This window comes from Spermophilus citellus (genome assembly GCF_964194105.1).
Source record: "Spermophilus citellus genome assembly, chromosome: 18".
NCBI lineage: Eukaryota > Metazoa > Chordata > Mammalia > Rodentia > Sciuridae > Spermophilus > Spermophilus citellus.
Genome location: NC_138200.1, coordinates 7,478,867 through 7,506,408, shown reverse-complemented (window position 1 = coordinate 7,506,408; position 27,542 = coordinate 7,478,867). Strand labels below are relative to the sequence as shown.

The following is a 27,542-nucleotide window of genomic DNA, read 5'->3' as shown; positions in this document are numbered from 1 at the left end:
CTGAGACTTTCCAGAATAGGGGAGCGGCTTCGGCAAGGGGTGGGGCCTCTAGACGAGGGCGCAGGAGTCCTGAGCTAGCGTGGACCAATCAAGCTCCTGGGGCGGATTTTCTGCTGGAAAGTGGGCGTGACCTAGGAGGGAAATCGCCAGAAACGCACCGGAGGTCCTGGCCCGGGAAAACGCCCTCTGCGGTGGAGAGAGGTGAGGGTCTGGGGTTCCAGATTGGGCTGCTGGGGAGGGTGTGGGCCACTGGGCCAGAACACTGAGTCCTGGAGGTCGGTGGGCCGAGTGCTGGTACTTGTAGATCCTGGAAAAGAGGAGGCTGGGGGGCTGAGGGGCTGGGGGAGGCGGAGGTCAAGATCCTGGAGCTGAGTCAGAGGAGCGGGTGCGGGAGCCGGGACTCCTGGGACTGAGGACCCGGACTCCTGTGTTGGAGGAAGGGAAGACTAGAGGCCTGGTATCCTGGGTCACTGTAACGAAGCGGAATCTCTTGCTTCTTGGAGGTGGGGGCGGCGCCCTGGGGTGGCGTTCCCGGATCCGGGGAACGTTCATTGATTATCCACCTCTCCGCTCCTCTTCCCTTTCCACAGACCCTGCCGCCATGCCTCCCACTTGGCCCCACGGAGTCCTCTTCCTCCTGCCGTCGCTGCTGCTGCTGCTGCGTGCCGTGCTGGCGGTGCCCCTGGAGCGGGGGGTGCCCGAGAAGGAGAGCCCTGCGACCGAGAGCCCGGTGAGTAGCCCTGCCCTGCTCTCTGGCCAGAGGTTTGCTGTGGTACCATCCCCGCGCCCGCGTGCACAGCCCCTCGGACCCCTGCCCGCTGGGTGAATGCTCCAGAGACTCCATGCCGCACGGTTGTGGCTTGTCATTTACCTGCCATTTTTGCAGTACCTGGGGATATGACTTGGTGAAAAACTGGGGGTCCCTGACTTAGAGATATGGAAATCAAGTCGGCTTTTAAGTAAAATGTCAGCATCTCTCCCCACTTAAACCTTAAGATCCTCCCCACCGAAGAAGGAATTTGGGGGTTGAGGAGAAAGAAGTGTATTTCTCAATAGCTCCATGAGCAATACCATACTAATTAGCTGGGGTTTTCTTATTTTGTGGAGCTCATGGAGGTGTGGTTTAAATTAAAAAGGGCATATATAAACTGCTTATTAATTCCAACGGGTGTTTTTCAAGGATGAAACCTTTGCTCTTAGGAGAGTTGGAACTTTAAAGATCTAACACCCTGATTTGTGTGGCCTGAGAATGGACAGGTCATTGCATCTTGGGATGGATCATATCACACTCTTGCGTGGCAGGTCCTTTCCCAGCATGTTAGGCCTCTGTTCTGTGAAATCTTTGCAAACAGAGAAGGACACCTTTGAGTCCCTTTTTCTTTGTTCATTCTCTTGAGCATCTTCTCTGAACCAGAAGGTGCTGGTCACTAGAACCAGCTATTTAAGACCCCTGCCCTCAGGGACCAGCCCCACTCACTGAGAGATAGAAGAAGACAGAGGGAAGGGCCCCAGGTGATAGAGTGATGATCCAGGAGGGCAGGATAGGTGAGGGGGGGAGGGAAGAATGCTAGATCAAGGGCAAGAAAGGAAGTGAATGGGGGGGAGGGAACAGCCTGGGCAAAGTCTGTGTGGTGGGAGGGAGCAGAGTGCTTTGAGGGACCTGGAGACCCGTGGGCTGGCACAAGGGTCAGATCATGTGGCATCTTGTGGACCATGGTAGAGAATTTCTTCTTTTTCTTCTTCTTTTTTAAAGGATTGAACCTTTTTTGAGGATTGAACCCAGGGCTGCTCTACCACTGAACTACATTCCAACACTTTCTGTTGTTTATTTTGAGACAAGTTACCCAGAATGGGTTTGAACTTGTGATCCTCTTGCCTCAGTCTAGATGGGATTATGGGTGTGCACCACTGAACCCAGCTGAGAATTTATTTTTTTATTCCAAGGCTAATAGAATAGAGGCTAATACCTCAGTAATGTGGGCTGAGGATGTAGCAGAGTGGTAGAGCGGCCTCTATGCATGAGCCCCTGGGTTCCACCCCCACACCACAAAATAAATACATAAATAATGGATACAAGAAGGTACATGTAGGTTATATGCAAATTGTCCTTTTACGTAAGGGACTTGAACATTATGGAGTTTGATATGTATTGGGGTTCTGGAACCAATCTACCATCCATACTGAGGGAAGACTATATTGTCCCTTTTATAAATAGAAAGAGTGAGGCTCAGGGGTAAGACAGGAGGCCAGCAATCTCTGTCTTGTCACTTGCCATCCCTCCTAGACCAGTGCCTGGCCCATGGTAGGGCTCTCTCAGCGCTTGTTGAAGAGTAAGTGGATGAATGAATGAATGAATCAGTGAATGAAGGTGTGGGTGAATGAACGATAGCACGTTTCATTGCTTTGCAACAAAGATACATCCCTGTAGACACCCGCTCTGTAGGCTGCCGCTGGGCTGGGTGCACATCTGAATGACTTCCATTCGTCTCCACTGCAGACCTGGGAAGAGTGAAGACTGTGGCCCAGTGGGTCACGCAGCTGGCCTGTGGTTACACACCTGGTGAGGGTTGGAACCCAGGTCTGCTGGCCCCGGAGCCCTTATTCTGTGAAGTCCGCCTCATGCTCTGTGTGGCAGGTCCCTGGGTTGCCCAGCGGCCACTCTGGAGTGGGGCTGAGTTCCTGTCTGTGGGGAGGAGCCAGGGAGGGTAGAGACTGGGCTGATATGTCTGACCTTGTTGTCTCAGGACACGGGCCTCTACTACCATCGGTACCTACAGGAGGTCATCAACGTGCTAGAGACAGATGGGCACTTCCGGGAGAAGCTGCAGGCAGCCAATGCGGAGGACATCAAGGTACGAGGCCAGGGGTCTGTGCTTGTAGAGCAGCACTGGGCCCCACAGGGGCCGTGGGGCTCCAGCTCTGCCCAGATTCTGGGCAGTGAAACTCAAGGAGAAAGGGGGTGCTTCTCATGGACCATAGCTGGGAAGGGTCTGGGAACCCCTGGAATGTGTGAGGAAGCCGGCGGTCGATGGGCAGCCCTCCAGTCTTGTCTCTACCATTGACCCGGTACGGGACCTCACTTTCCTGTCCCTCGGTTTTTTCACCTATAAAATGGGGATAATGATGGAAGCCACCTCGAGGTGCCAGATTATCTGGGAGAGGAGGAAAGACGTAGAGGGGCAAGTGCCCCTGGGGTTGGCTCATTGGAGTGCTGAGCGTGGTGCCTTCTACAGAGGAAGGAGTCAAGAACGGAGGTGCTGGGATCTCTTGCCCATGCTCTTCTTCAGCCTCCAAAGGAGCCGTGTCTGTCCCCATTTCCCAGAGGGGGACACTGAGGCCCTGGTAGCAGTGCTTGTTCACCCCTGGACTGGTGAGCCCAGCGCCACAGCAGCCCCTCTCTAGCCCACCCCAGGCGGCCACCCCAAGAAGTTCCCTGTGGGAAGATGGAGCTGCCTGACCCCGTCCCAGCTCCCACAATTCCAGCGCACGTTGGAACGTGTTCAGCCCAGAGTTGTCCCGACACCTTGGCCCAGGAGGGGTCCCAAGGACTGAGGCAGATTGGGAAGGGGCCCTGGTCCTCCCGGAAGCCTCCAGGCTCTCCCGGAACTGCCTCTGTCCCCATCCAGTTGGACCCTAATGCGGGACAATCACTCAGCCCAGCCCTTCCAGTGCCCAGCCCAGGAAACAGACCCAGGAAGCCACCTGTGTCCAAGTGACGTCAGAGTGGCCAGTCGCGTTCTTGAATGGTTCTCTTCCAGGTTCAACCTCTACCCCACCTTTTCCTGTCCCAGGCAGATGGCCACATCTCTGTCTCAGTTTCCCTCTGTGGAAGTGGCCAGGCTTACGGGACAGTTTTCCTGCAGGAGCAAAGTCCACGTGAATCAGCGATAGCCCCACAAGTACTGACCTGGCCATAAATGCCAGTCGTCATTGTGGTGGCAGTGATTTTGGCCCCAATTTTTTGGATTTCGTTGTTGTTTATTTATCTGTTTATCTGTTTGTTTGTTTATCGGCACCAGGGATTGAACCCAGGAGCACTTAACCACTGAGCCACATCCCAGTCCTTTTTCATATTTTATTTAGAGACAGGGTCTCCTGAGTTGCTTAGGACCTCACTAAACTGCTGAGGCTGGTTTTGAACTGACCATCCTCCTGCCTCAGCCTCCTGAGGCATGCACACTAGTGCCCAGCTCGGCCCCAGTTTTGAGATCCGGGAGAAGGGTGTGCTGCCTCACAGTGTGTGTGTGTGTGTGTGTGTGTGTGTTGCATCAGGGCTGGGATTTGAACTCACGTTCCTGGACTCCTGGTCCTGTGGGACCTGACTCCAATGCGGTCATTAGGCTGGAAACTGGCCTTCCATCTGAGGGGCCTTGGGCATGTTTCTTCTCTTCCTGGGCCTCAGTTTGTACATCTGTAAGTGGGGCTGTGGTCTGGGTTAGAGGGTGGACATAGCAGGCACAACGGATTGCTGTAGCTATGATGGCTGCTGTGGTCACCTTGTCCTGCAGTGTCTGCAACAGCTGTGGACATGAGTCACAAGGTACGCTACTGGTGACTCGAGAGGACTGATCAATCACAGAGGGCCTGGACTCTGTCCAGGCTGACAAGGGAGCGGGTGTTTGGGGACAGGAGGCCCTGAGTAAAGTTGAGTCCCAGTGGGAATGTCTGTGATGTGGAATTTTAGATGTGGTTTCAGATAAGAGGAAATGTGTGTGGGAAGGAGCTTTCTGTTGCCTTGAGCTATTTGCTGTTGGCTCCTTTTTTTTTTTTTTTTTTTTTTAAGAGAGATGAGGGGGGTGGAGAGAGAGAGAGAGAGAGAGAGAGAGAGAATTTATTTATTTTTTTAGTTTTTTGGAGGACACAACATCTTTGTTTGTACGTGGTGCTGAGGATCAAACCCGGACCGCACGCATGCCAGGCGAGCGCGCTACCACTTGAGCCACATCCCCAGCCCTATGCTATTGGCTCCTTGGGACTGACTTAGACAGGAGACTTCAGGGCCTTGAGTGTCATGGGGAGCACTGCGGAGTCCTGTGAGCAAAAGAGGGGCAGGGTCGACTCTGATGCTGAGGATCAAGTTTGATGATAGCAGTAGCCCAGAGAAGCACTGTACTCAGCACAGCGTGGGGACTCTTAGCTGAGAGAGGTGCCATGTGCTTGGGTTTTGAAGGACAGTGACAGTGAGGATCTGGTTAGGCTTAGGTAGGGGTGATGGAGGAGTATCCCAGCAGCAGGGATAGCATGTGCAAAGGTCCTGTGGTGGAAAGTAGCCTTGTGAATGTGGGTGCCCATGCCCAGTTAGTGCTCCTGGAACCAAACATGGTTTAATATGCGATGGGAGCTGCGGTCTCAGAGGTAGTGAGGGCCTCATGTCAGGCTGAAAGGCTGGGACCTGGTCCCCTGGTCTCTGGGGACCAGCTGTGAGCCAGGGACGGTTAGGGTTAGACCCTAGAGAGAGCAGAGGACGAGGCAGTCCATTGCGCTGTCTTGGGCACCCAGCCTGACTGTGTCCCTCCTGGCAGAGTGGGAAGCTGAGCCGAGAGCTGGACTTCGTCAGCCACCACGTCCGCACCAAGCTGGATGAGCTCAAGCGACAGGAGGTGTCACGGCTGCGGATGCTGCTCAAAGCCAAGATGGATGCAGAGCAGGAGACCAGTGAGCACAGGCGGGCGGGGTGGGTGGGGGGCCTCACCCCCTCTGTGAAATGTGCATAGAGATTGCGTGGCTTCCTCCCTGGCATGATTCACGCTAACAGCCCTTCGTTTGTTTTCCATTTCACAATTTTATTATTATTATTCTTTTTTTTTTAAATCGTGGTCATTTAATGCGTTCTGTGATTCTGGGGATGGAACCAGGGCTTTGCGCGGGCTAGGCAAGCACCCGACCGCTGAGCTGCACCCCAGTCATACTAGTTTATTTCTTTGTCCTCCCCCCTAGAAAGATTCTAATTTCTTAGTGTGTATATCAGAGACTAACACACACACACACACACACACACACACTTTTTTTTTTGCAGCGGGGCGGGCGGGTGGTGGTACTAGGGATTGAACTCAGGGGCACTTGACCATTGAGCCCCATCCCCAGCCCTATTTTGCATTTTATTTAGAGACAGGTCTCGCTGAGCTGCTTAGCACTCACTTTTGCTGAGGCTGGCTTTGAATTCTCGATCCTCCTGCCTCAGCCTCCGGAGCCTCTGGGAACACACATACTTTTAACAAGTGGAATAACTAGATGCTCCCCATTCTGGAGGCTGAGAAGTCTGAGCTCGAGGCTGCAGCAGATCTGAGGTCAGGTGGGAGCCACCCTCGGCTTCATAGGTGGCGCTTTTTACTGGGTCCTTACATGGCAGAAGGGGCTATGTTTCATAGTTTATTTATTCAGCTTTTTAAAAATAATAACAATAATTTCTTAACGCACTGGGCCAACTTAGATTCCAAGATCCCCTCCTGTGTCCCGATGCCACACAGGGTTTGCTGCAGTATGTGCCTGGACCGCGCTCACTCTTTTCTTTCTTAATATTTTTAGTTGAGGATGGACACTATACCTTTATTTCATTTATTTGTTTTTAATGTGGTGCCTGGAATCGAACCCAGGGCTTTACATATACTAGGCAAGCGCTCTTCCACTTAGCCCCAGCCCCGTGTTCTTTCTTTTTAAATTCCTCTGTTGAAATAGGACGTTCGTGCCATTCAATTATTCACGAGTATGTGGCAACAATCACCAGTCACTTTTGGAATATTTTCATCACCCAGTTCCTTGAGCTCCACCTCCCTCCTCTCCCCTGACGGCTGCTCCCTGGCTTCCTGCCTCTGAGGATTCGCCTCTTCTGGACTCTGTCCAGTCTGACAAGGGAGCGGGTGTTTGGGGACAGGAGGCACTGAGTAAAGTTGTACCTATGTGGCTTTTTGTATCTGGCTTCTGTCCCTCTGCAGCAGCGTCACCTGCGTGGTCCCATCCCTATTTAGGGTTGGATAATGTTTGTTTTCTGGATATTTCGTTTGGCCCCTCACCAGCTGATGGACAGATGATGGAGGTGCTTGTTCCTTTTGGCCACATGAACCATGCTGTCTTCCTCCCCATGTCTTTGTGACATGTACTGGTGTCTCCCGGGGCAGGTCTCATCCCAGTGCCTCCTTGGTGTAGGAGTGTGCCACCTTTACTGAGATTCCCCTGCAGCTTCTCCTTTCATCTCCTGACACCCTGTGAGGTGCTGATGGCGCAGCTCGGGGACCTGGCCATTGACGGGGATGCCAGGTAGACGGGAGGCTTTGCTTTGCTGTCCATCATCCGACTCCTTCTACCTATGGACCAAAGGTGCTGAGCCCTCCTGTGGGCCGGCCCTGGGCTGGGTGCGGGGTCTGTAAGGTGAACAGACGGACGGGCATGGTCTGTTACCTGTGGTGGTGCCGTTCCTACCGTCCGTCTGGCCTGCTACTTAAGGGTTGCAGTTTCAGTCTCCAGTAAATTCAGAGGTCCCTTATCTCTAAGAAGAGAAATCCGTCCTGTGTGTTGGCTGCTACCAGCTTGGCTGTGTGCCAAGCATTGTGATGGTGCTGTGCATTTTTTTCTTATTGTTGTTCCTTTAAGCACGACTCAAAATGTCCCAAATCTGGAGCTGGTGCAGCGGCGCAGGCCTGTAATCGCAGTGAGGCAGGGGGTTTGCAGGTTTGAGGCCAGCCTCAGCAACTCAGCAAGGCCCTGTCTCAAAGTAAAAAATAAAAAGGGCTGGGGACGTGGCTCAGTGGGAGAGCACCCCTGGGTTCAATCCCAGGGCCAAATGGAAAAAAAGCCCAAATCTGCCCATTCCTCTTCTCCATTGCTGCCCTGGGTCCAGCTGCCGTCCTCTCCTCCTGGGGCTGGTTCCCTGGACCCTGATTTCCACAGAGTGGCCCCTGGGAGCCAGCTAACAGGCATTAGATGCCTCTGACCACTCTGGGAAGTACCACGGCTTTCTTTCATGTGTAAATTTATTTCTCACAGAGCTGGGGGCTGGGAAGTCCAAGATCAAGGCACCCACAGCCCGATGTCTGCTGAGGGCTCATTCCTCACAGGTGGCACTGCTGTGTCCCTGACGCAGCAGAAGGGCCACCAGGCTCCCCAGACCTCTTTCATGAGGACACAGCCCTTGAGGCCCCTCCTCAACACTCTCACTGGGAGTTTCAGCTTATGAATTTGGGGACAGAGATGTACAGACCATAGCACGTGGGGACTTACAGCAGCCCTTTTTATTTTTTTACTTTGAGACAGGGCCTTGTCTTACCATCCTGGAGACGAGAAGCTGGAAACCGGTCTCCCTGGACGGGGGTTAAGGTTGAGCAAGGCCCTGGGGGCTCTCAGGGGACCCCCCTTGCCCTTTGCAGCTTCCAGGGTTGCATTTCTTGGCCACAGCCCCGTCCGCCATGGCAAAACCAGCTGCGCATCGCCTTCTACAGGGCTCTCAGAGGAGCTGTGGTGACGTTTAGGGCGCCCTCTGATGATCCGGGAGTACTCCCCATCTTGAGGGAGTGTAATAGTCCGAGGCCATTTGACATGTAAGGTCACAGATGTCACAGGTTCCGGGGATTAGGACCTGGCTAACTTTTGGGACACAGTTATTTAGCCTCGTGTGACCCCCAGTTCAAGTCCTGCCCCCTGGTTCAGCACCTGCCGTGGGGGCTGGGGATGCTCATTCAGTGTGCAGGAGGCCCTGGGTTCCATCCCAGCACGGAGTCTCCCCAAGTTCCCGGGACTCAAGTTCCTGGTCCCAATACTGCTGGGGGGCCAGGCCCGCCCCCGCCACCCCCTCCCCCCCCATTGACGTGGCCCCCCTGCTGGCCTTTCTTACACCAGCATCTTTGGTAAATGATGGAGAGTGATGGGCTTTTCTCACCTTAGGACCGTTGCCTGTTCAGCCCCCTCCCCTGTGACATTCTTTCTTAGAACTCTTTGCATTGCTGAGCTTTGGACTCATTGGGAATGTTACTTCAGCCCCATCACCAACATGCCCTGGCTGCCCTGCTCAGAAGAACCTCCCCTCATTTGTTAGTGTCCTCTCTGGTCATGTGGTCATTCCACGGTCACCTGCTCTTCGTCTTTCTAGGCTGGATGTATGCCCAGGGACAGATTGACTGTTTCCTGCTGTGTCCGCAGTCACATCCTCTCTCTAGGCCTCAGTTTTCACATCTATAAAATGGTGATAAGCCTAGAACCCTCCTCATCAGTTTGTCGTGAAAAGTCAGTGACTTACATAGTTTATGTGCGTAGAGCAGGGCCTGGCAGGTGGTCAGCGCTCTGTATGTGTCAGTTATTATCATAGTTATTGTCATAGTTAGTGTCATAGTTAGTGTCATTTTAAGCATCAGACTCAGTGTTGGGATCACCTCCTTAAGGATGCCCACCCTGATTGCCCTAGGCCCAGTTGATGGTCCACTTTGTTCCCTGCACTCTCTGCCACTTCCCTTAGAGCACGCCTGGCCAAAGATGGGGTTTCTGAAAGAAAAGATGTCCTGTTTGTTTTATTTTTTGTTTTTTGCTATACTAGGGACTTACCCCAGGACCTCATGGACTGAGCCACATCCCCAACCCTTTTTTTTTTTTTTTTTTTTGGTACCAGGGATTGAACTCAGGGGCTCTCGACCACTGAGCCACATTCCCAGCCCTTTGTATTTTTTATTAGAAACAAGGTCTCACTGAGTTGCTTAGCACCTTGCTTTTGCTGAGGCTGGCTTTGAACTCAAGATCCTCCTGCTTCAGCCCTGCTCGTAGCTGGGATGACAGGCATGTGCCACCTCACCTGAATCCATGGTTTGTTTTGAATCTTCCTTCATCCAGATGTGCAGGTGGATCACCTGAATCTCCTGAAGCAGTTTGAACACCTGGACCCGCAGAACCAGCACACATTCGAGGCCCGAGACCTGGAGCTGCTAATCCAGACGGTATGGAGGGGCTGAGCTGAAGGGCACGCGGGAAGCTGGCAGGGTGCTGGTCTCTAGACGTCCTCCCCAGGTCCACACAGGAGAGTGGCAGGTGGAGGCAGGGTGGGCTTCGCCTCCCTCAGGCCTCGCTCTACTGCCCCCTGGCCTTGTCCTTCCTGTGTGGTCTGGGGTAGGGGCTGTCCTCTCTGGGACCTCATGGCGGGCCCAACAGTGCCCTCCCAAGATGTCCATGTCCTAATCCCAGAACCCGTGACTTTTACCTGACATGGCAAAAGGGACTTTGGAAGGTGTGATTAATGAAGGACCTTGAGATGAGGCAGTGATCCTGCGTCACCCAGGTGGGCCTCGGCACACATGAGGCCCTGGGTTCCATCCCTAGCGCCACAAAAAGAAAAAATAGAAACAGAAGGCAGAGGGACAGCTGGGCCAGATGCCACACCACTGGCTTTGCGATGGGGAAGGGTCCACAGGCCACAGAACCAGCTGTAGAAGCTGGAGAAGTGAAGAGGATTCTCCCTCAGGATCTGTAGAGGGAACCTGTCCCCACCAACACCTTCATTTCCACCTAGTGAAACTAATTTCACACCTGGCCTCCCGTGTAAAGTGATCAGTTTGTATCACTTTAAGTCATTAAGTTGTGGCAATTCGTAGTGGCGCTCACTCTTATGTAATCCCAGCGACTCTGGTGGCATAGGCAGGAGGATTGCAAGGTTGAGGCTATTCTGGGCAACTTTGCAAGAAATCAAAAGGGCTGGGCATGTAGCTCAGTGGTAGAGTGCCCCTGGGTTCCAGGCCCAGTACCAAACAAAAGAGCAGCAGTGCCCTGTTACAGTGGCCATAGGAACCAAGAGTCTGCACCTAAAAAGTGAGGTCCACAGCCCTATCTTATGGGGAAGGCCAAGGAGAGGCCTTGGGAGTGGAAGAGGCTGCCTGGCCCGCCCTGGCCACTCCCCTCTCATGGACCTTCTCCCAGGGGAGATCCTGCTCCTCTGTCTGGACCTGCCAGGCTCAGGCCCGCTTTTCTGGTTCCTCTTGTGCTCCACCTAGTGGTCATAAGGATAATTAATAGACATTTCACTGATCCATGGATTGTGTTTTTTGCAGCGCTGGGTTCAGACTCAGGACTTTACACAGTAGGCAAATGCTGTGCCACTGAGATACTCCCCCAAATTGCCTGAAAAATTTCTTTCCACTTATTTCTGAAACATTCCAGAAACTGTCCACTTCTCTCTAGTCCCACTGTCTCTCCCCCGTCCTTCTCAAGTCATAGAAGCTCTTTCACGGGGATCTCTGCTTCTGCCCTCCAACACCTATAGCTGTGTGTTGGGGCCTGTCCTGAGCATTGTAGGCTGTTTGCAGCAGCCCTAGATTCCTCTGAATAGATGCGTATAGATCTCCCCTAGTTGTGACAAGCTAAAATGTTTCCTGACATTAACAACTGTCCCCTAGAGGTACAGCTATCCAGGTTGAGAATCCCTCTATGCAGTCTGTCCACACACAGTTTAGTTTCCTCTTGCTGCTATAACAAATGGTCACAAACTTAGTAGCTTAAAACAGCATGATTCATTACTTTCTTTTTTCTTTCTTTTATATATATATTATATATATTTGTATGTATGTATATATATTTGTCAATTAACGTTCGTTTATTTATTTATTTATTTATTTATTTATGGTGGTAATAATTGAACCCAATGCTTCACACATGCCAGGCAAGCGCTCTACCATTGAGCCACAACCCAAGTCCCCATCTTTCTTTCTTTCTTTTTTAATTTTTTTTAGTTGTAGATGGAATACAATACCTTTATTTTATTTTATTTGTTTATTTTTATGTGGTGCGAGGATCGAACCCAGTGCCCCACACGTGCTAGGCAAGCATTCTGCCACTGAGCCATAACCCCAGCCCCCACCTTTTTTTTTTAATATTTATTTTTTAGTTGTAGTTGGACACAATATCTTTATTTTATTTATTTATTTTTATGTGGTGCTGAGGATCGAACCCAGGACCTTGCATGTACTAGGCGAGTGCCCTACCACTGAGCCACAATCCCAGCCCCCCCTTTTGTTTTTTTAATTTTGAGACAGGTTCTCACCAAGATACGCGCTCCTGTCTTAGAGCTGGAGTCTGGCTGTGTGTTGCCTAAGCTGATATTTAACTCCTGGGTTCAAGCAGTTCTCACCTCAACCTTCCGAGTATCTGGGGCCAGAGGTGTACATCACCACACCTGGCTTTTTCATGACCCTTAGAGTTCTGTGGGTTAGATATCAACAGAGTCTCACAGGGTGTTTCTTGGAGCTACTGTAACAACAAGTCATGAGACTTGGTGGCTTAAAACAACACAAATTTGCCAGGCACGGTGGTGCATGCCTGTAATCCCAGAGGCTCAGGAGGCTGAGGCAGGAAGATTGCAATTTCAAAGCCAGCCTCAGCAACTTAGTAAGACCTTTTCTCAAAATAAAATAATAAAGGGGCTGGGGAGGAGGTTCCGTGGTTAAGTGCCCCTGTGTGGCTCAATCTCTGATAAAAAAAAAAAAATGATATAGCTAGTGAGATTTGATCACACAGTAGACCCTGAATTTGAACCCTGGGCAGAATAATTAAAGACCTCCTGTTGTTGACCATCCAGCTACGCTGCTTTCCGGATCAGGTCCACCTAGCATGTTGTGCCTCACTTATTTCTCCAAGAACTCAAGATGGTAGAGGACTAGAAAGAGGCAGATCAAAGTTACTGTTGCACAACTGTACTCTCTTCTGAACAAACAGAGCAGAGTGCATTCTAGGGCAGGAGCAGCCGCGGAGAGCCAGAGAGTGAGATCAGGTCATGAGTCTTGGCACAGGTGGAAGTTGGAGCTGCTCCTGGCCAGGTTCCCAGCAAGGGCCTGTCCCTCCGAGGCTAGATTCTGGTGAGAGGTAAGTCACCTTCTCTTGGCACAGGCCACCCGGGACCTTGCCCAGTATGACGCCGCCCATCACGAGGAGTTCAAACGCTACGAGATGCTCAAGGAACACGAGAGGCGCCGCTACCTGGAGTCACTGGGTGAAGAACAGCGGAAGGAGGCGGAGAGGAAGCTGGAAGAGCAGCAGCGGCGGCACCGGGAGCACCCCAGAGTCAACGTGCCTGTAAGGCGGCTCCCAGAGCGCCACAGGGCTGTGGAGTCCTTGAAGGACTATAACCTCCAAGGGCCCTGAGCCTGTATCCAGCCGTCCGAGGGGCTGCTGGGAATTGTAGTTTTCCTGATTTGCTTTTTGCTTGAGGGGAGTGTTTATTGGGTGGGGTAAGGAGTTCTCTAGTTCTTACCTTGACACCCAGAGTCCTTGCTCATGAGCTGCTTCCTGTCCCCTCCCCTCCACAGGGCAGCCAAGCCCAGTTGAAGGAGGTATGGGAGGAGCTGGACGGACTGGACCCCAACAGGTTTAACCCCAAGACCTTCTTCATACTGCATGGTAAGGTGGGGAGGGTGTCCCAGACCCGGGCTGCACCTGGAGTCTCTGACCCAGCCTGAATGCCAAGAGGGGTCTCCCATTCCAGTGGGGCTTCATCCGACCTGAGAGGCCTGAACCCATCCCCCCTGGTTGACCCAAAGGCCCTGGCCCTCCCTCTTGCTAGCGGTAGGATCTTCCCTGGAAGGCTGTGCCTCTATTTTGGAACATCCCAGACCAGGCCTGGGTGGCCCTCCCACAGCAGCCCAGAAGCCCTGATCCTCTCTGGGAGTCCTGTCACCTAGGCTGGGCTGCTCCTTACTAACCAGGCCCCCAGAACCTAGAGAGTCACATCTCTCTGGCGGATCAGCAGCACATTCCTCTTCCTTTGAGAACAGGGCCTGGGTTGCCAGACTCCCTCAGGTGTGCCTGGGTCCTGGCCCCAGAGGCTGTAGCTTATCAGCAGAGCTTGGCAGGACCTGGTTTCTTCATGTGGCAGATATTGACTAGGCTCCCTGGTGAGCACCACGCTTGGTTCAGACCCTGTGGATAACACTGAACGAGTCCGAGTTCCTCCCATCACAGCCACTTGGCAGACAGATCACACTGTATTTGAGTGACTCATGACAGTTGAGTGAGAGGCACTAGGGTTTTACAGACACCAATTAAACTGAAATAATGTCCATAAGATACATCTCAACTTTAGGGATGATAAAATACACAAGAGGAAAAGGTATCTCAGAATCACTGAAATGAATTCTGCAAGAGTCTCAGGAGATGGAGAGAAGACAGCTGGGTTAAGGGACCTCAGTAGCCTCTGTAGATAATTTGTATCAGGTGAAATGAGCAGTATCCCAGTAGAACTTTCTTAGGAGACCCACAGTTGTGCTGTCGAGCATGTTGGCCAGCAGTCCACGTGGCTACCGAGCAGTTGGACTACTGATGGAAGGACTGAATTTTTGTTTGTTTTTTTTTTTTCCAGTTTTGATAAATGAAATCTTTTAATTTGAAAAGGTTTTTGTTTTGTTTTGTTTTGTTTTTTTATTTTTTTGGCTAGGCATGGTGGCACATACTGGTAACATACTGGTAATCCCAGTGATTTAGGAGGCTGAGGCAGGATGATTACAAAGCCAGCTTGGGCAACTTACTGAGACCCTGTCTCAAAATAAAAAAAAAAAAAAATCAAAAGGGCTGGGGATGTAGCTCAGTGGTGAAGTATCCCTGGGTTTAATCCCCAGGACAAAAAAAAATTTTTTTTTTCACCATACTAATTTACCATGTTAATCATTTTTAAATGTACATACAGTTCAGTAGCATAAAATATATTTACATTGTTGTGCAACCAGTTCCTGGGAATCTTTTCATCTGGCAAAGCTGAAATTCTGTACCCATCAAACAGCGGCCTGTTTAGCCCTCACTCCAGCCCTGGCAGCCAGGCTCCTGCTCTCTGTCTCTGAGTCTCTTTGATGTTCTAGGTTCCTCATCTGACTGGAATCATCCCGAATTTGCCTTTTTTGTGATTGGCTTATTTTACTTATTTTTTCATGGCACTTGATACCAATTGAGGTTGCCCCACGTGACTAGTAGCTGTTGGATTGGGTGGCCCAGCTCAAGAGAGCACTTTTTTTTTTTTTTTTAGAGAGAGAGAGAATTTTTTAATATTTATTGTTTAGTTCTGGGCGGACACAACATCTTTGTTGGTATGTGGTGCTGAGGATCGAACCCGGGCCGCACGCATGCCAGGCGAGCGCGCTACCGCTTGAGCCACATCCCCAGCCCCTCAAGAGAGCACTTTTGAACAGCAGCCTCCATGAAGTTGCACTTTGTGGCTGTTTGGAGAAAGAACATTTTATTTATTTTTTACACAAATGGAGCCCAACTTTTCATTTCTCTGGTGGTACACGATGCAGTCACACCGTTCATGCAATCATACCTGTATATAGGGTAATAATGTCTGTCTCATTCCACCATCTTTCCCATCCCTACACCCCCGACCCTCCCCTTACTACCCTCTGTCCAATCCAGAGTTTCTCCATTGTTCCTCCCACCCCATTATGGATCGGCATCCATTTATCAGAGAAAACATTTGGTCTTTGGTTTTCTGGGATTGGCTTGCTTTGCTTAGCATGATATTCTCCAGTTCCATCCATTTACCTGCAAATGCCATAATTTTATTCTTTTTTAAGGCTGAGTAACATTTCACTGTGTATGTATACCACAGTTTCTTTTTTTAAAAATATTTATTTAGTTGTAGTTGGAGTTGGACACAATACCTTTTTTTATTTATTTATATGTGGTGCTGAGGATCGAACCCAGGGCCTCACACATGCTAGGCGAGCAAGCGCTCTACTGCTGAGCCACAACCCCAGACCTACCACAGTTTCTTTATCCATTCATCTGTTGAAGGACATCTAGGTTGGTTCCACAGTTTAGCTGTTGTGAATTGAGCTGCTATAAACATTGATGTGGCCGTGTCACCATAGTATGCTGGGGTCCTGCCCTAGGGGGGTCCAGGGAGTCCTGAAGGATGAGTGGTGTCAGCAAAAAGATGAGACAGGAGTCGTTCCGTTGGAGCAATCTCCAGAGAGAGAGAGCTAATGCAGCTTTCTCTGGGTCATCTCTTATTACAGTTTTTCTCATCATTATAGATTCAGAATACGTCATTGATTATATAATTTAAAACTTTGCCAAGACATGACATTTCCTTAACCATGATTGGGGGTACAAAAAAATGTAACATTAATTTACATTTTTCCAGGATATGACCTTTAGTTATTTAATTATTAAAAGTACAGAATCATTAATAAAATACGTCACTAATTTACATTTTTCAGATTTTCCCAAGATTTACTATTTTCCCCAAGATATGCTATTTTCTTATTAACTAATGCCAAACTACATAACCAGACTCTTAAGTCTCCTAACCAATCATTAACCTTTAAGTTTAAAGTACACTTGTACTTTTATTTCTAATCTAAAATTCCCATCTAAAAAAGTCCCCTTAAATCTTATACTTAAAACATCCTAAAGTTTATAAATCATTCTTAAAACATATCAGAAACCCATACAACTAAAAACTTAAGAATTTCTAAACTTAAGAATCTAAATAAAATAATATTTCTAACATTATTCTAAAACTGTGTCTTATAAAGCTATTTTAATTAATTCCTAAATTTATTCTCATAAAACTGGTTGAGCTGCTTTCTCAGAGTTTCTTTGTTCCTCAGTCAAGGTGCACTAGTTCTCATATCTTTATAATCTCTCTCAATAGAAAGTAAGTTCTAAACATCAATCCACTTTCCACCAATATTAACTATGCTCATCATATATCCCTATGTAAAGTAAAAAAGGGTTTATAAAAAGAGAAGAATATATCTTTATATGTTTTAACTTTCCTAAGTGTATAATATAACTTTCCTCAATCAAGAATGAGACTACATGTGGTGAACTTTGTAAAATAAGCATAATGATTAGGTTTTCTAAGAGGCCAGAAATATGGGCTTGGGTTCTAGTTGATATAATCAATGTGGTGCCTAAAATTCTCATGACCTTTCAGAGGATGATTGTTGTCCGTTATCAGGTTTGTCCACAATGTAATGAGATAGAAGAACAGCCTTCTACTTTGTTCTTGATATGCTGAGGGGTAGTAGAACAGCCTTCAAGGCATGAACTACCTGTTATGTTCTAGCCATCTGAAATTTAATTTGTTTGGCATTTAGCGTACTCATGCCTCCTGTCAGGAACATGAGCATGAAAATGAAAAGTCCTAATTACATAAAAAAGGGTCTCATGGTTTCGGTTTCCCACCAACCAGCGTGGCTTTGCCAGCACTTTTTCTCACTGTGACCCTGTCAAGACAGTGAGTGGGGGATCGCCTTCACCAATAGTATGCTGATTTTAAGTCCTGAGTGGGATAGCTAGGTCAAATGGTGGTTCCATTCCAGATTTTCTAAGGAATCTCCACACTGCTTTCCAGAGTAGTTGCACCAATTTGCAGTCCCACCAGCAATGAATGAGTGTACTTTTTCCCCCACATCCTCGACAACACTTATTGATGCTTGTATTGTTGATAATTGCCATTGTGACTAGAGTGAGATGAAATTTAGGGATAGTTTTGATTTGCATTTCTTTATTTTTTTTTTAAGAGAGAGTGAGAGAGAGAGGGGGAGAGAGAGAGAGAGAGAATTTTTTTTTAATATTTATTTTTTAGTTCTCGGCGGACACAACATCTTTGTTGGTATGTGGTGCTGAGGATCGAACCCGGGCCGCACGCATGCCAGGCGAGCGCGCTACCGCTTGAGCCACATCCCCAGCCCCAGATTTGCATTTCTTTAATGGCCAGAGATTTGAACATTTTTTCATGTATTTGTTGATCGATTGTGTATTTTCTGTGAAGTGTCTGCTCAGATCCTTAGCCCATTTATTGATTTTTTGTTGTTGTTGTTGTTGTTGTTTGGTGTTAAAGTTTTTTAAGTTCTTCATATAGGAGATTTTTGCTCTATCTGATGTGCATGTAGTAAAGATTTTCTCCTATTCTATAGGCTCTGTCTTCATGTTATTATTATTATTATTTTGCTAGGAAGCTTTTCAGCTTGAATCCATCACATTTATTGATTCTTGAATTTATTTCTTGCACTTTAGTAGGAGTCTTGTTAAGGAAATCAGGCCTGAGCTGACATGATGAAGAGTTGGGCCTACTTTTTATTCTATTAAGCACAGGGTCTCTGGTCTATTTCCTACTAGTATGAGGGAAGAACATTTTAGGTGGGGAAAAGCAAGGAAGAATGAACGTGTGGGTTTCCAGGCTGTGGGAGCAGAATGCATGAAGAAGAGTGATTGCAGGGGCAGTAGCAGCCACCAGGGACCCTATGGCAAGGAAAGGAACTTGGATTTTATTATCCACCTGGGTACTGTGTTGAGCTCAGACTGACTATAGGGACAAGGGCCAAAGTCAAGAGTTCAGTGAGGAGGGTGAAATACTGGTAGCTGGAACAAGGGAAGTAGGGAGAAGTGCTTAGAGTCTGGAATCACCTTGAAAGTCAGCTGATAGGATTGGATTAGCTGTTAGAGGGTCAAGGGTAGCTCCAAGGTGTTTGTCCCAAGCAACTTTGAGGAACCTTCCAGTTCCCTTCCAGACATGGGACGGAAGGATGTGATTGCTAGGGAAGGTGGGTCTGCTCGGGTTAAATTAGAATGTCTGTTACACATCCAGGTGGAGAGGGATTGTAGACAGTTGTGTATTCAAGAATGGAGGCCATCGGGCTGGGGATGTGGCTCAAGCGGTAGCGCGCTCGCCTGGCATGCGTGCGGCCCGGGTTCGATCCTCAGCACCACATACAAACAAAGATGTTGTGTCTGCCGAGAACTAAAAAATAAATGTTAAAAATTCTTCTCTCTCTCTCTCTCTCTCTCTCTCTCTCTCTCTCTCTCTCTCTCCTCTTTCACTCTCTCTTTAAAAAAAAAAAAAAAAAAAAAAAAGAATGGAGGCCATTATTGGATGACTCTGAAATCTGAGTAACCAGAAGAGCCCATCTAGGGAAGGTCCTGGCCAGTAGAACTCTGTGATGGAAAATGTCCTGTGTTTGCCTGTCCAGTATGACAGCCACCAGCCGCCTACGGCTATTGAGTCTTGCCATGTACCAAGTGGGACTGATAAACTGAAGTTTAAATCTTATTGAATCTTTTATTTTTAGGTACTGGGGCTTGAAAACAGAGGTGCTCTACCACTGAGCTGTATCCCCAGCCCTAAATCTTATTAAATTTTTTTAAAGATATTTTTAGTTGTAGATGGACACAATACCTTTATTTTATTTTATTTTTTAAATTTTTATGTGGTGCTGAGGATCAAACCCAGTGCCTCACACATGCTAGGCAAGTACTCTGCCACTGAGCCACAGCTACAACCCTCTTATAAATCTTTTTTTTTTTTTTAAGAAAAGAGAGAGAATTTTTTAATATTTATTTTTCAGTTTTCGGTGGACATAACATCTTTATTTTTATTTTATGTGGTGCTGAGGATCGAACCCAGTGCCCCGCGCATGCCAGGCGAGCGCATTACCGCTTGAGCCACATCCCCAGCCCTTATTAAATCTTAATATTTTAAATTTAAATAGCCCATGTGGCTGGCGACTCCCACATTAGATAGCACAGATCCAGTGTAGGTAAAGAAGTGGCCCCCAAGCCAGAGCCCTGGGGTGCACAGATATGTAGAGGTCAGCAAAAGAATTAACCTGGATGTGCTAGGGACATTCCTCAGTTGGTAGAGAGCTTGACTCACATGCTCAAGGCCCTGGCTTCTGTCCCCAGCACCACCAAAAAAAAAAAAAAAAGAGCCGGACACTTGGGTCAGCCTGAAAGGACTCAAGGACATTCTGGAAACCCAGGGAAGAGTCAAGGACAATACAAAATCATTGTATTTGCAAGATTAGGGTTCTGGGTCACCTTGGCAGGAACAGGTTGATGATCAGGAGTGAGCAGAAAAGGGAGAGGCGGAGACAGAGAGTGTGGCAGCCTGAGCCCTGCAGCTGGGTGAGTCCCCTGGCACCTGGAGTCAGCACTGGCCCGGTTCCCTGGGAGGCAGAGGTCCCTGTACTCCCCAGATCCTGGGCAAAGGAGCTGACCTATGTCTGAAATACTGGGTGCTAGGTACAGAGAGAGTCCCGTGTGACAGTGAGCTCAACTCGCCCTCATTCTTGGGACCCTGGTTGTGAGGGAATGGGCCGTCCTGGCAATGGGCCAGCAGGGGTGCTGAAGCCTGCAGGCCACCATTCCACTGCCAGAGTCGCATCATTACCTGTCCCCTGATAATATACCCCACATCAGCCCCAAATTTCTTTACCAGTTTGTCCCTTGGGAATCAGACCACCCTGTTCTCCACCCACTAGACACCCCGCTGTCTTCTCCCCCTCAGATATCAACAGTGATGGTGTCCTGGATGAGCAGGAGCTAGAGGCCCTGTTCACCAAGGAGGTGAGTGTCCTAAAGCTGTGGGCAGAGGGGACATCCACATCAGCCACATGTCCTCTCAGGGCTCCTTCTGGTCCCCTTCAGTCCTCCTGGGTGGGAGTTAAGGGAAGACTCCAACTCCCAGCAGCTTCTAAGGCAATGAGAGGCTGCCAGGAGTATCAGGGAGCCCCAGGGCCTGCTGGGAGTTGAAGTTGTTTGGGTGTATCTGGAGGAGGGTTACCCTGGACCTCTCATGACTTCCCAATTCTCACACAACTCTGCAGCTGGAGAAGGTGTATGACCCGAAGAATGAGGAGGACGACATGCGGGAGATGGAGGAGGAGCGGCTGCGCATGCGGGAGCATGTGATGAAGAATGTGAGAGGAGGGACATGGGCCAGGGAGGGCAGTGGCCTCAGCTCTTGGCCCTTACCCTGTTCTGGTTCCCCAGGTGGACACGAACCAGGACCGGCTAGTGACCCTGGAGGAGTTCCTTGCATCCACACAGAGGAAGGAGTATGGGGACACTGGGGAGGGATGGGAGGTAAGGACATTGGGAACAATCTGGAGCCTAAATAGGTTGTTTTCCCAGTCCTAACTTTTCTTTCAAGGACTGGCTACTTCTCATACTCCGCGTCTTTGTCCCCTCTCTCTGGGTCTGTGTCCCATATTTCTTGGTCTCTGTTCTCCCTTCTCCCTAGCTCTTTATCTCATCCTGTACCCCCGCCTAGGTCTCTTTTGCCCACGTGCCAGGCCACCGCCTCCCAGCCTTCTCTAAACCTCCTTTGGCAGAGCCCTCTCCAACATGGGTGGGCCACGGCTGGAGTTGCCCCCATTCATGGCCCTTGTCTTGGGCCCTGTAGACAGTGGAGATGCACCCAGCCTATACAGAGGAAGAGCTGAGGCGTTTCGAGGAGGAGCTGGCCGCCCGGGAGGCAGAGCTGAATGCCAAGGCCCTGCGCCTCAGCCAGGAGACAGAGGCCCTAGGGCGGTCTCAGGGCCGCCTGGAAGCCCAGAAGAGAGAGCTGCAGCAGGTGACTGGCTGGGGAAGCTGGGCCCATCCTCTGGGTCTTTGGTGGCTCCTGTCCTTGTCCGCATGGGTGCCCAGAGACTGGGAAGGCCTGTGTTCACCATGTTAATTACTGGTAGTCCTCAGCTGCCATCTTAAGTAAGGGCAGTTGTTTCCTGGCTGTACTGTGCCTGCCATGTTAGGTGAGGGCAGTGGGAATGTGAGAGGGGGAAAGGCCAGGGAGGGAAGCGAAGGATTCAGCCAGGGCTTTGCTGTCCCAAGGCAGGACTCAAGCCATGACAGAAGAGAACTGGATTCTTAATGAGGATTAAGCCTACCTCTCAGTGATTGATAAAAACTGAGGCCCATGGAAAGGGGACTAGCCCAAGACCACTTAACAGGTTGTCGTGGAGTCCCAGTTTGGGGACTGAGGCCTGTGCAACTTGGAATGCCAGTGTCATGACCTCCTTGTGGTCACCCTCCTGCAGGCCGTTCTGCACATGGAGCAAAGGAAGCAGGAGCAGGAGGCCCGTAACACACCCCCTGCCAACCCTGAAGGAGAGCTCAAGTTCCACCCCGACACAGGTGCAGTCCTGGGCCCAGGGAGGAGGGACTGGGCCTGGACTCCTGAGGGAGGAGAGCTGGGACTCCTGGGTTAAGACTGGGTTGCCTAGGGTCACCATTTCCTCCTCCATTTCCAGGTGATGTCCCTGTCCCAGCTCCAGCTGGTGACCAGAAGGATGTTGATACTTCTGAAAAGAAGATTCCTGAACAGCCCCCCGAGGTGCCCCAGCTGGATTCCCAGCACCTATGATCCCTCAGGGGCTCCAGCCCTCCTAGTTCCTACCGTGACAGCTAACAGCAGCTGGATGAAGTGTCTCAGTCAGCCTTCTCCGGGGTCAGCAGCTCACAGGGCCTCCAGGAGGAGGGGGACAGGGTGGCATTTCACGCATTGCTTCTCAGGCCATACATCTGACCGGATTGCAGGTCTCAGCTTCCTAGCTTCTGAGTCTGTGGTTCTTTCTTCCTGTCCCTTCCCTGGGGCTTCCTTGGGTCCCTTCCCAAGACCACTTCACATGTCCAATCAGGTACCCACTGGGTCAGCTTAATTTGCGGAAGCCCCTGCTTGCTCCTAGGAGCACTGGCTCTGTGCCTGCCTTCCCAGATGGTGGTTGAGGCTGCTCAGGCTTCCTGTGTCCCCACAGCTGCCTGAAATCCTGCCTGCTACTCTGGGCCCAGCTGCTTCTGGTTTCTGGGAGCTTGGGTGGTCCCTCAGGACCTTGTCCTACTTTGGGTGGAACCAGCAATGCTTCAGTGTCCTCTGTGTGGCTGGATGCTGAGGGAAAGGAGGGCTCTCAGCATAGCTGGTCAGCTCTGGACTGAGATGGACTCTCCCTGGGACCCTGGCTTCCAGCCACCTCATCCCCAGCCTCCTCCCTGACCTCTTGCCCCCAGCCCCACTCCACGCTGCCCTGGGAGGTATTTGGAGCTGGCCCCACTCCAGGACCAGGTCCCAGCCCCTTAGCTGGGACCCTCACCTGGGAGACCCTGAAGGTTGGCCCTGCCCACCCTTCAGTCCTCGTCTCATAGGGCTTCTCGGCCTGCGCTGTGTTCCAGACCCCTCAATGCACCCTGTGGAACAAACATGCTTCTTTGTCCATGTGTATGTACCATTCCCTCTGAAATTGCCCCCGCACGTCACCTGCCTCAGTCCTCTTCCTTTCATAGTCAGGTATCATTCCTGAGAGACATAGTCCTGGCATCAAGTTTACCGGTTTCCCAAGGGACCCCTTCAGTCACAAGGAGAGAAAACACAAACCTGAGCTTAAAAATTAAAATACAGAGACAAACACACACACATACACACTCTTACCCCATGAAAGAAGTCCCAGGGTAGGAAGGCCTCAGGGTTGTCAGAACCAGGTTCTCCCATCCCCCATTGGGGAACTCCCCCATGGCCCCAAAGTAGCTGCAGCTGCTCTGATGTCACATATATCTGTACCAACATCTGGCAAATGAAGGGGCCACACCCTTCCTGTCCTGAGCATTGTAAGTGGGAGAGAAATCTGTCCCTAAAGCTCCTGCTCCGGGCACCTCTCTCCTTATGTCCCATTGGCCCTGAGGCACAGTGAATGCCACGGGTCCACCAAGATGGCATCTACAAGTAGTGATTCTCCTCACCTGGAATGGGGACAGTATCCTGGAACCAAATTGGGATCTATTAAAAAGAAAGAGAATATTTGTTTAGATTAAATTCTGTTTTTTGTTTTGTTTGGGTGTTGGAGATGGAACTCAGTAGTCTCAAACATGCTAGGCAAAGGCTGTACCACCAAGCTACATCCGCAGCCCTAAAATTCTATTTAAATAAAAGTCTAGTAGGAGCACCTGATTTTATTGTAGTTCCATGCATTTTATTTTAGTTTAAAACCGGCAAGAGCCAGTTATCTTTTTTTTTTCCCCTTTTAATATTTTTTTTTAGAGACAGGGTCTCGCTAAGTTGCTGAGGCTGGCTTTGAACTCAATCCTCCTGCCCCAGCCTCCTGAGCTGCTGGGATTACAGGCCTATACTACTGCACCTGGCTAACCACCAGCATCTTTTGGCTTAAAATAGACATTATTGATGTGTCTCCACCATTATTGATGGGCTAAATGTGTAACCTTACGGTAGAGCGCTTGGTTAACACATGTGAGACTCCAGCACCCCAAAATATCAAAGGCAAGCACTCTACCACTGAGCTACATCCCCAGCCCTTTTCATTTTATTTAGAGACAGGGTCTCTAAGTTGCCCAGGATGGCCTCCAACTTGCCATCCTCCTGCCCTAACCTCCTGACTAGCTGGGATTGTCCGCATCCGTTGCTTTTGTTGTTTACAGTGAAGTTCACCTGTTTGGTGTTTTGTTGGGGTGCTGGGGATGAAACCCAGGGTCTGGCACAGGCCAGGCAAGTGCTCTACAACTGAACTACCTACCCCACCCTGGCCCCTGAACACAGGTTTTTAAATGATGACTCTCCCCTTGGACTGTCCTGTCCCAAAAGTATGTCCAAGAACATCTGTGCTCCTGTTTCATGTGAGTCCAACCATTTCAGAGCTCACACCCACTCGCCTTTATCAGGGGCTCTTACATTCCAGGCCCATGCTCCCCTGCCCTGGTCATCCCAAGGCCAAGTGCCGAAGAAATCAAGACGCTGCCTTCCCCCAGAGCTTGCTGCAGTTATCCAAACTTGCCCAGCCTACACCTGCTCTCCTGGCCCACCAGTGCATCCTGCAGAGATGCAGTGGAAGCTCTTGCTCAGGCTTTCCTGGGTTCTGACCCTGCCTGGGGCTCCCTCTGTGGCCCTTGGTGTGGTGCATCCCCCTTGGGAATCTAGCCCACTCTCTTCATTGGCAGTGGTCCACGACTGTGTTGGCTTCACCACAGTCAATTGCAATAAAGCAGACATTTAAAACTCCCTCTGGAGTATCAGAATAATAGCTCCCCAATGGTCTTCATATCCTAATCTGCAGAACCTGTGACTGTGTGACCTTAGGGGCAAAATGGACTCTGCAGATGACATAAAGGTCTTTGAGTTGAGGAGATGATTCTGGATTCTCCTGGTGAGCCCCATAGAATCTGAAGGGTCTCTGTTGGAGGGAGGTGAGGATAAACAGTGGGAGGAGATGTGACAACGGAACTCCTCAGAGTGAGGAGGACCATGAGCCAAGAATATAGGCAGCTTCTAGAGGCTGGAGAAGGCAAGAAAACAAATCCTGTCTTCCATGATTTAGTTGTCTGTGGTGCTATCCAGAGTGGTGGGCCCTTTAAAGGGTGGGGCCTAGGGCTGGGGATGTGGCTCAAGCGGTAGCGCGCTCGCCTGGCATGCGTGTGGCCCGGGTTCGATCCTCAGCACCACATACCAACAAAGATGTTGTGTCCGCCAAAAACTAAAATAAATAAATAAATATTAAAATTCTTTCTCTCTCTCTTTGAAAAATAAATAAATAAATAAAGGGTGGGGCCTAATGGGAGAAAGATAGGCCATTGGGTTGTGCCCTTGAAGGAGGTATCAGGACCCTGCCTCTCCCCTCTCTTTTTGCTTCCTGACTTCCATGAGGTGAGTCGCTTCTGCCCTATGCTCCCACCCATGATGTACTTACTGTGTCACCACAGGCCCAAAGCAACAAGGTCAAGTGACCATAGACTGAAACCATGAGCCAAAAGAATTGATGATCTTGGGTGTTGTCACAGTGACAGAAGACTAACACTCCCCGCAGAGCCTCCAGAAGGAACCAGCCCTTCCCACATTTTGGGGTATAGCAGATACTGAAGCTTGAACCCAGGAATGCTTCACCACTGAGCTACATCCCCAGTCCCTTTTAAAATTTTTGTTTGTTTGAGACAGGGTCTTGCTAAGTTGCTGGGAGTCTTGCTAAATTGCTGAGGCTGGCAATCCTTGCAATCCTCTTGCCTCATCCTCCAGAGTCGCTGGGATCACCGAAGTGTGCTACTGTGTCTGGCCCTGCAGACATTTTTATTTTAGCCCACTGAGGCCCATTTTGGGTTTCTGACCTCCAGAACTGTGGGAGAATAAGTTTGTGTCATTTTAAGCCACTAAGTATGTAGTCACAGCAGACGGAAAAAAACAAATATTTCCCTCTCTGGGCCTCTGATTTCCTGCCTCCTTTCTGAGTCTTCAACCTTTAAAACACACCATGTTCTTGCCCACCTGTCTCCTCACCTACCTTTTATTCTGAGTCCTGGGCTGAGCCTCTCTAACCTGTTGAGTCCCTGCTCACCTGTTAAGCCCAAGGCCTTGTGTTCAGTCCTTGGTGGCACCTGCCTGCTGGAAGCTGTAGGCACTGGAGGCCTCTCCTGCCCCTTGAACTTGTCTTTCCTCTGCACTCCTCCCACCCTTTGCTCTGTTGATATTCAGTCCCAACCCCAAACACTCCAGCTTCTGTGAGGTTCCAAACCAGATTATCATTTTTTTACTTTTGTCACTATAAGAGGTCCGAGGAGACAGAGGAGACCTCTACTCAAACCTTCCAGGTCCTTGACTCCATCAAAGAAAAGAATCTAAACATGAGGCCAAGGCAGGAGGATCGCAAGTTCAAAGCCAGCCTCAGTGAGACTCTGTCTCTAAATATAATGTAAGGACTGGGCATGTGGCTCAGTAGTTGAATTCCCCTGGGTTCAACTCAGGAAAGAGGGAGGGTGGGTGGCTCTGAGAGTGAGCCACCTTGCCTTGGCCTGTCCCCAAAATTTCAAGTGTTGAAAACAATCCCCAAAGTCGAACATTAATGGCATTTGAGACCTGGGACCTTTGAGAGGTCATTGAGCCATGAGGCGGAGTCAGGGGTTAATGTGTTAATTTGATTAATGAACACGAGGGCATTGATTCAAGGATTCATGGAGTAATGGGCTACAGTGTGTCTGTTATAAAAGCTGGCTCTGTGCTGAGGTGTAGCTCAGAGGTAGAGGCTTGCCTATCATGTGTGAGGCACTAAGTTGGCTCCCCAGGACCACAAAAAAATAAAAATAAATAAAGGTGAGCTCTCTCAGCCTCTTTTGCTATTTTTTTCGCCATGAGATGGCCTCTGCCATGTTATGATACAGGAAGAAAGCCCTGACCAGAATAGAACAGAGGTGGGCTCCATACTGGTCACTTTGCCAGCCTCCAGAACCATGAGCTAAGAAAACCTCCATCTATCTATGGGTACTGGGGTTGAATCCAGGGCACTCTACCATAAGCTACATCCCCAGCCCGTTTTTTTTTTTTTTTTTTAATTTTTAAAAAATTTTTTTAGGGACAGTGTCTCACTGAGTTGCTTAGGGCCTCACTGAGTTGCTGAGGCTGGCCTTGAACTTGCAATCCTCCTGAGTCTCTGGGATTATAGGCATGTGCCACCACCACATCTAGCAAGGAAACTCTATTCTTTACAAGTGACCCAGTCTTTGGTATTCAGTTATAGCAACGGAAAATGGAATTAGCCACTGTCTTCCTCTCCACTGCTCCTCCCAGTCTCCCATCTCAGAGCACTCGGGTCAGCCAGCCCTCACCGGACCTGACCTTAGGGCTCATCTTGGCCCCACCATCCCCCACAGCCTCTTGTCCCTCCTCCTTTTTCTGCCTGGTCAACTCCTCTGTACCCTAAGACCCCAGTCTCGGTTTCAGCTCACCTTCATCCTCTCCTGCCTCACCTTTGCCCCCGCCTCTTCCAGTTATAACCTGAGGCTGTGCATTTCCCATGATAAGTATCAGCACATCAAGACCA

At 49.8% G+C, this 27,542-nt stretch overlaps 1 protein-coding gene across 1 annotated transcript; it reads left to right on the top strand.

Moving 5' to 3' along the window:
- The first annotated feature begins 43 nt into the window (after positions 1–43).
- On the top strand, positions 44–23,677 carry NUCB1 (nucleobindin 1). Its single transcript, XM_081273186.1, has 13 exons — positions 44–201; positions 591–730; positions 2,745–2,852; positions 5,523–5,655; positions 9,811–9,914; positions 12,850–13,035; positions 13,269–13,359; positions 20,246–20,304; positions 20,565–20,657; positions 20,731–20,823; positions 21,143–21,313; positions 21,777–21,873; positions 21,990–23,677. The coding sequence occupies exons 2-13, from the start codon at positions 602–604 to the stop codon at positions 22,100–22,102; spliced, it is 1,377 nt and encodes a 458-aa protein (XP_081129312.1). The 5' UTR covers positions 44–201; positions 591–601; the 3' UTR covers positions 22,103–23,677.
- The last annotated feature ends 3,865 nt before the right edge of the window (positions 23,678–27,542 follow it).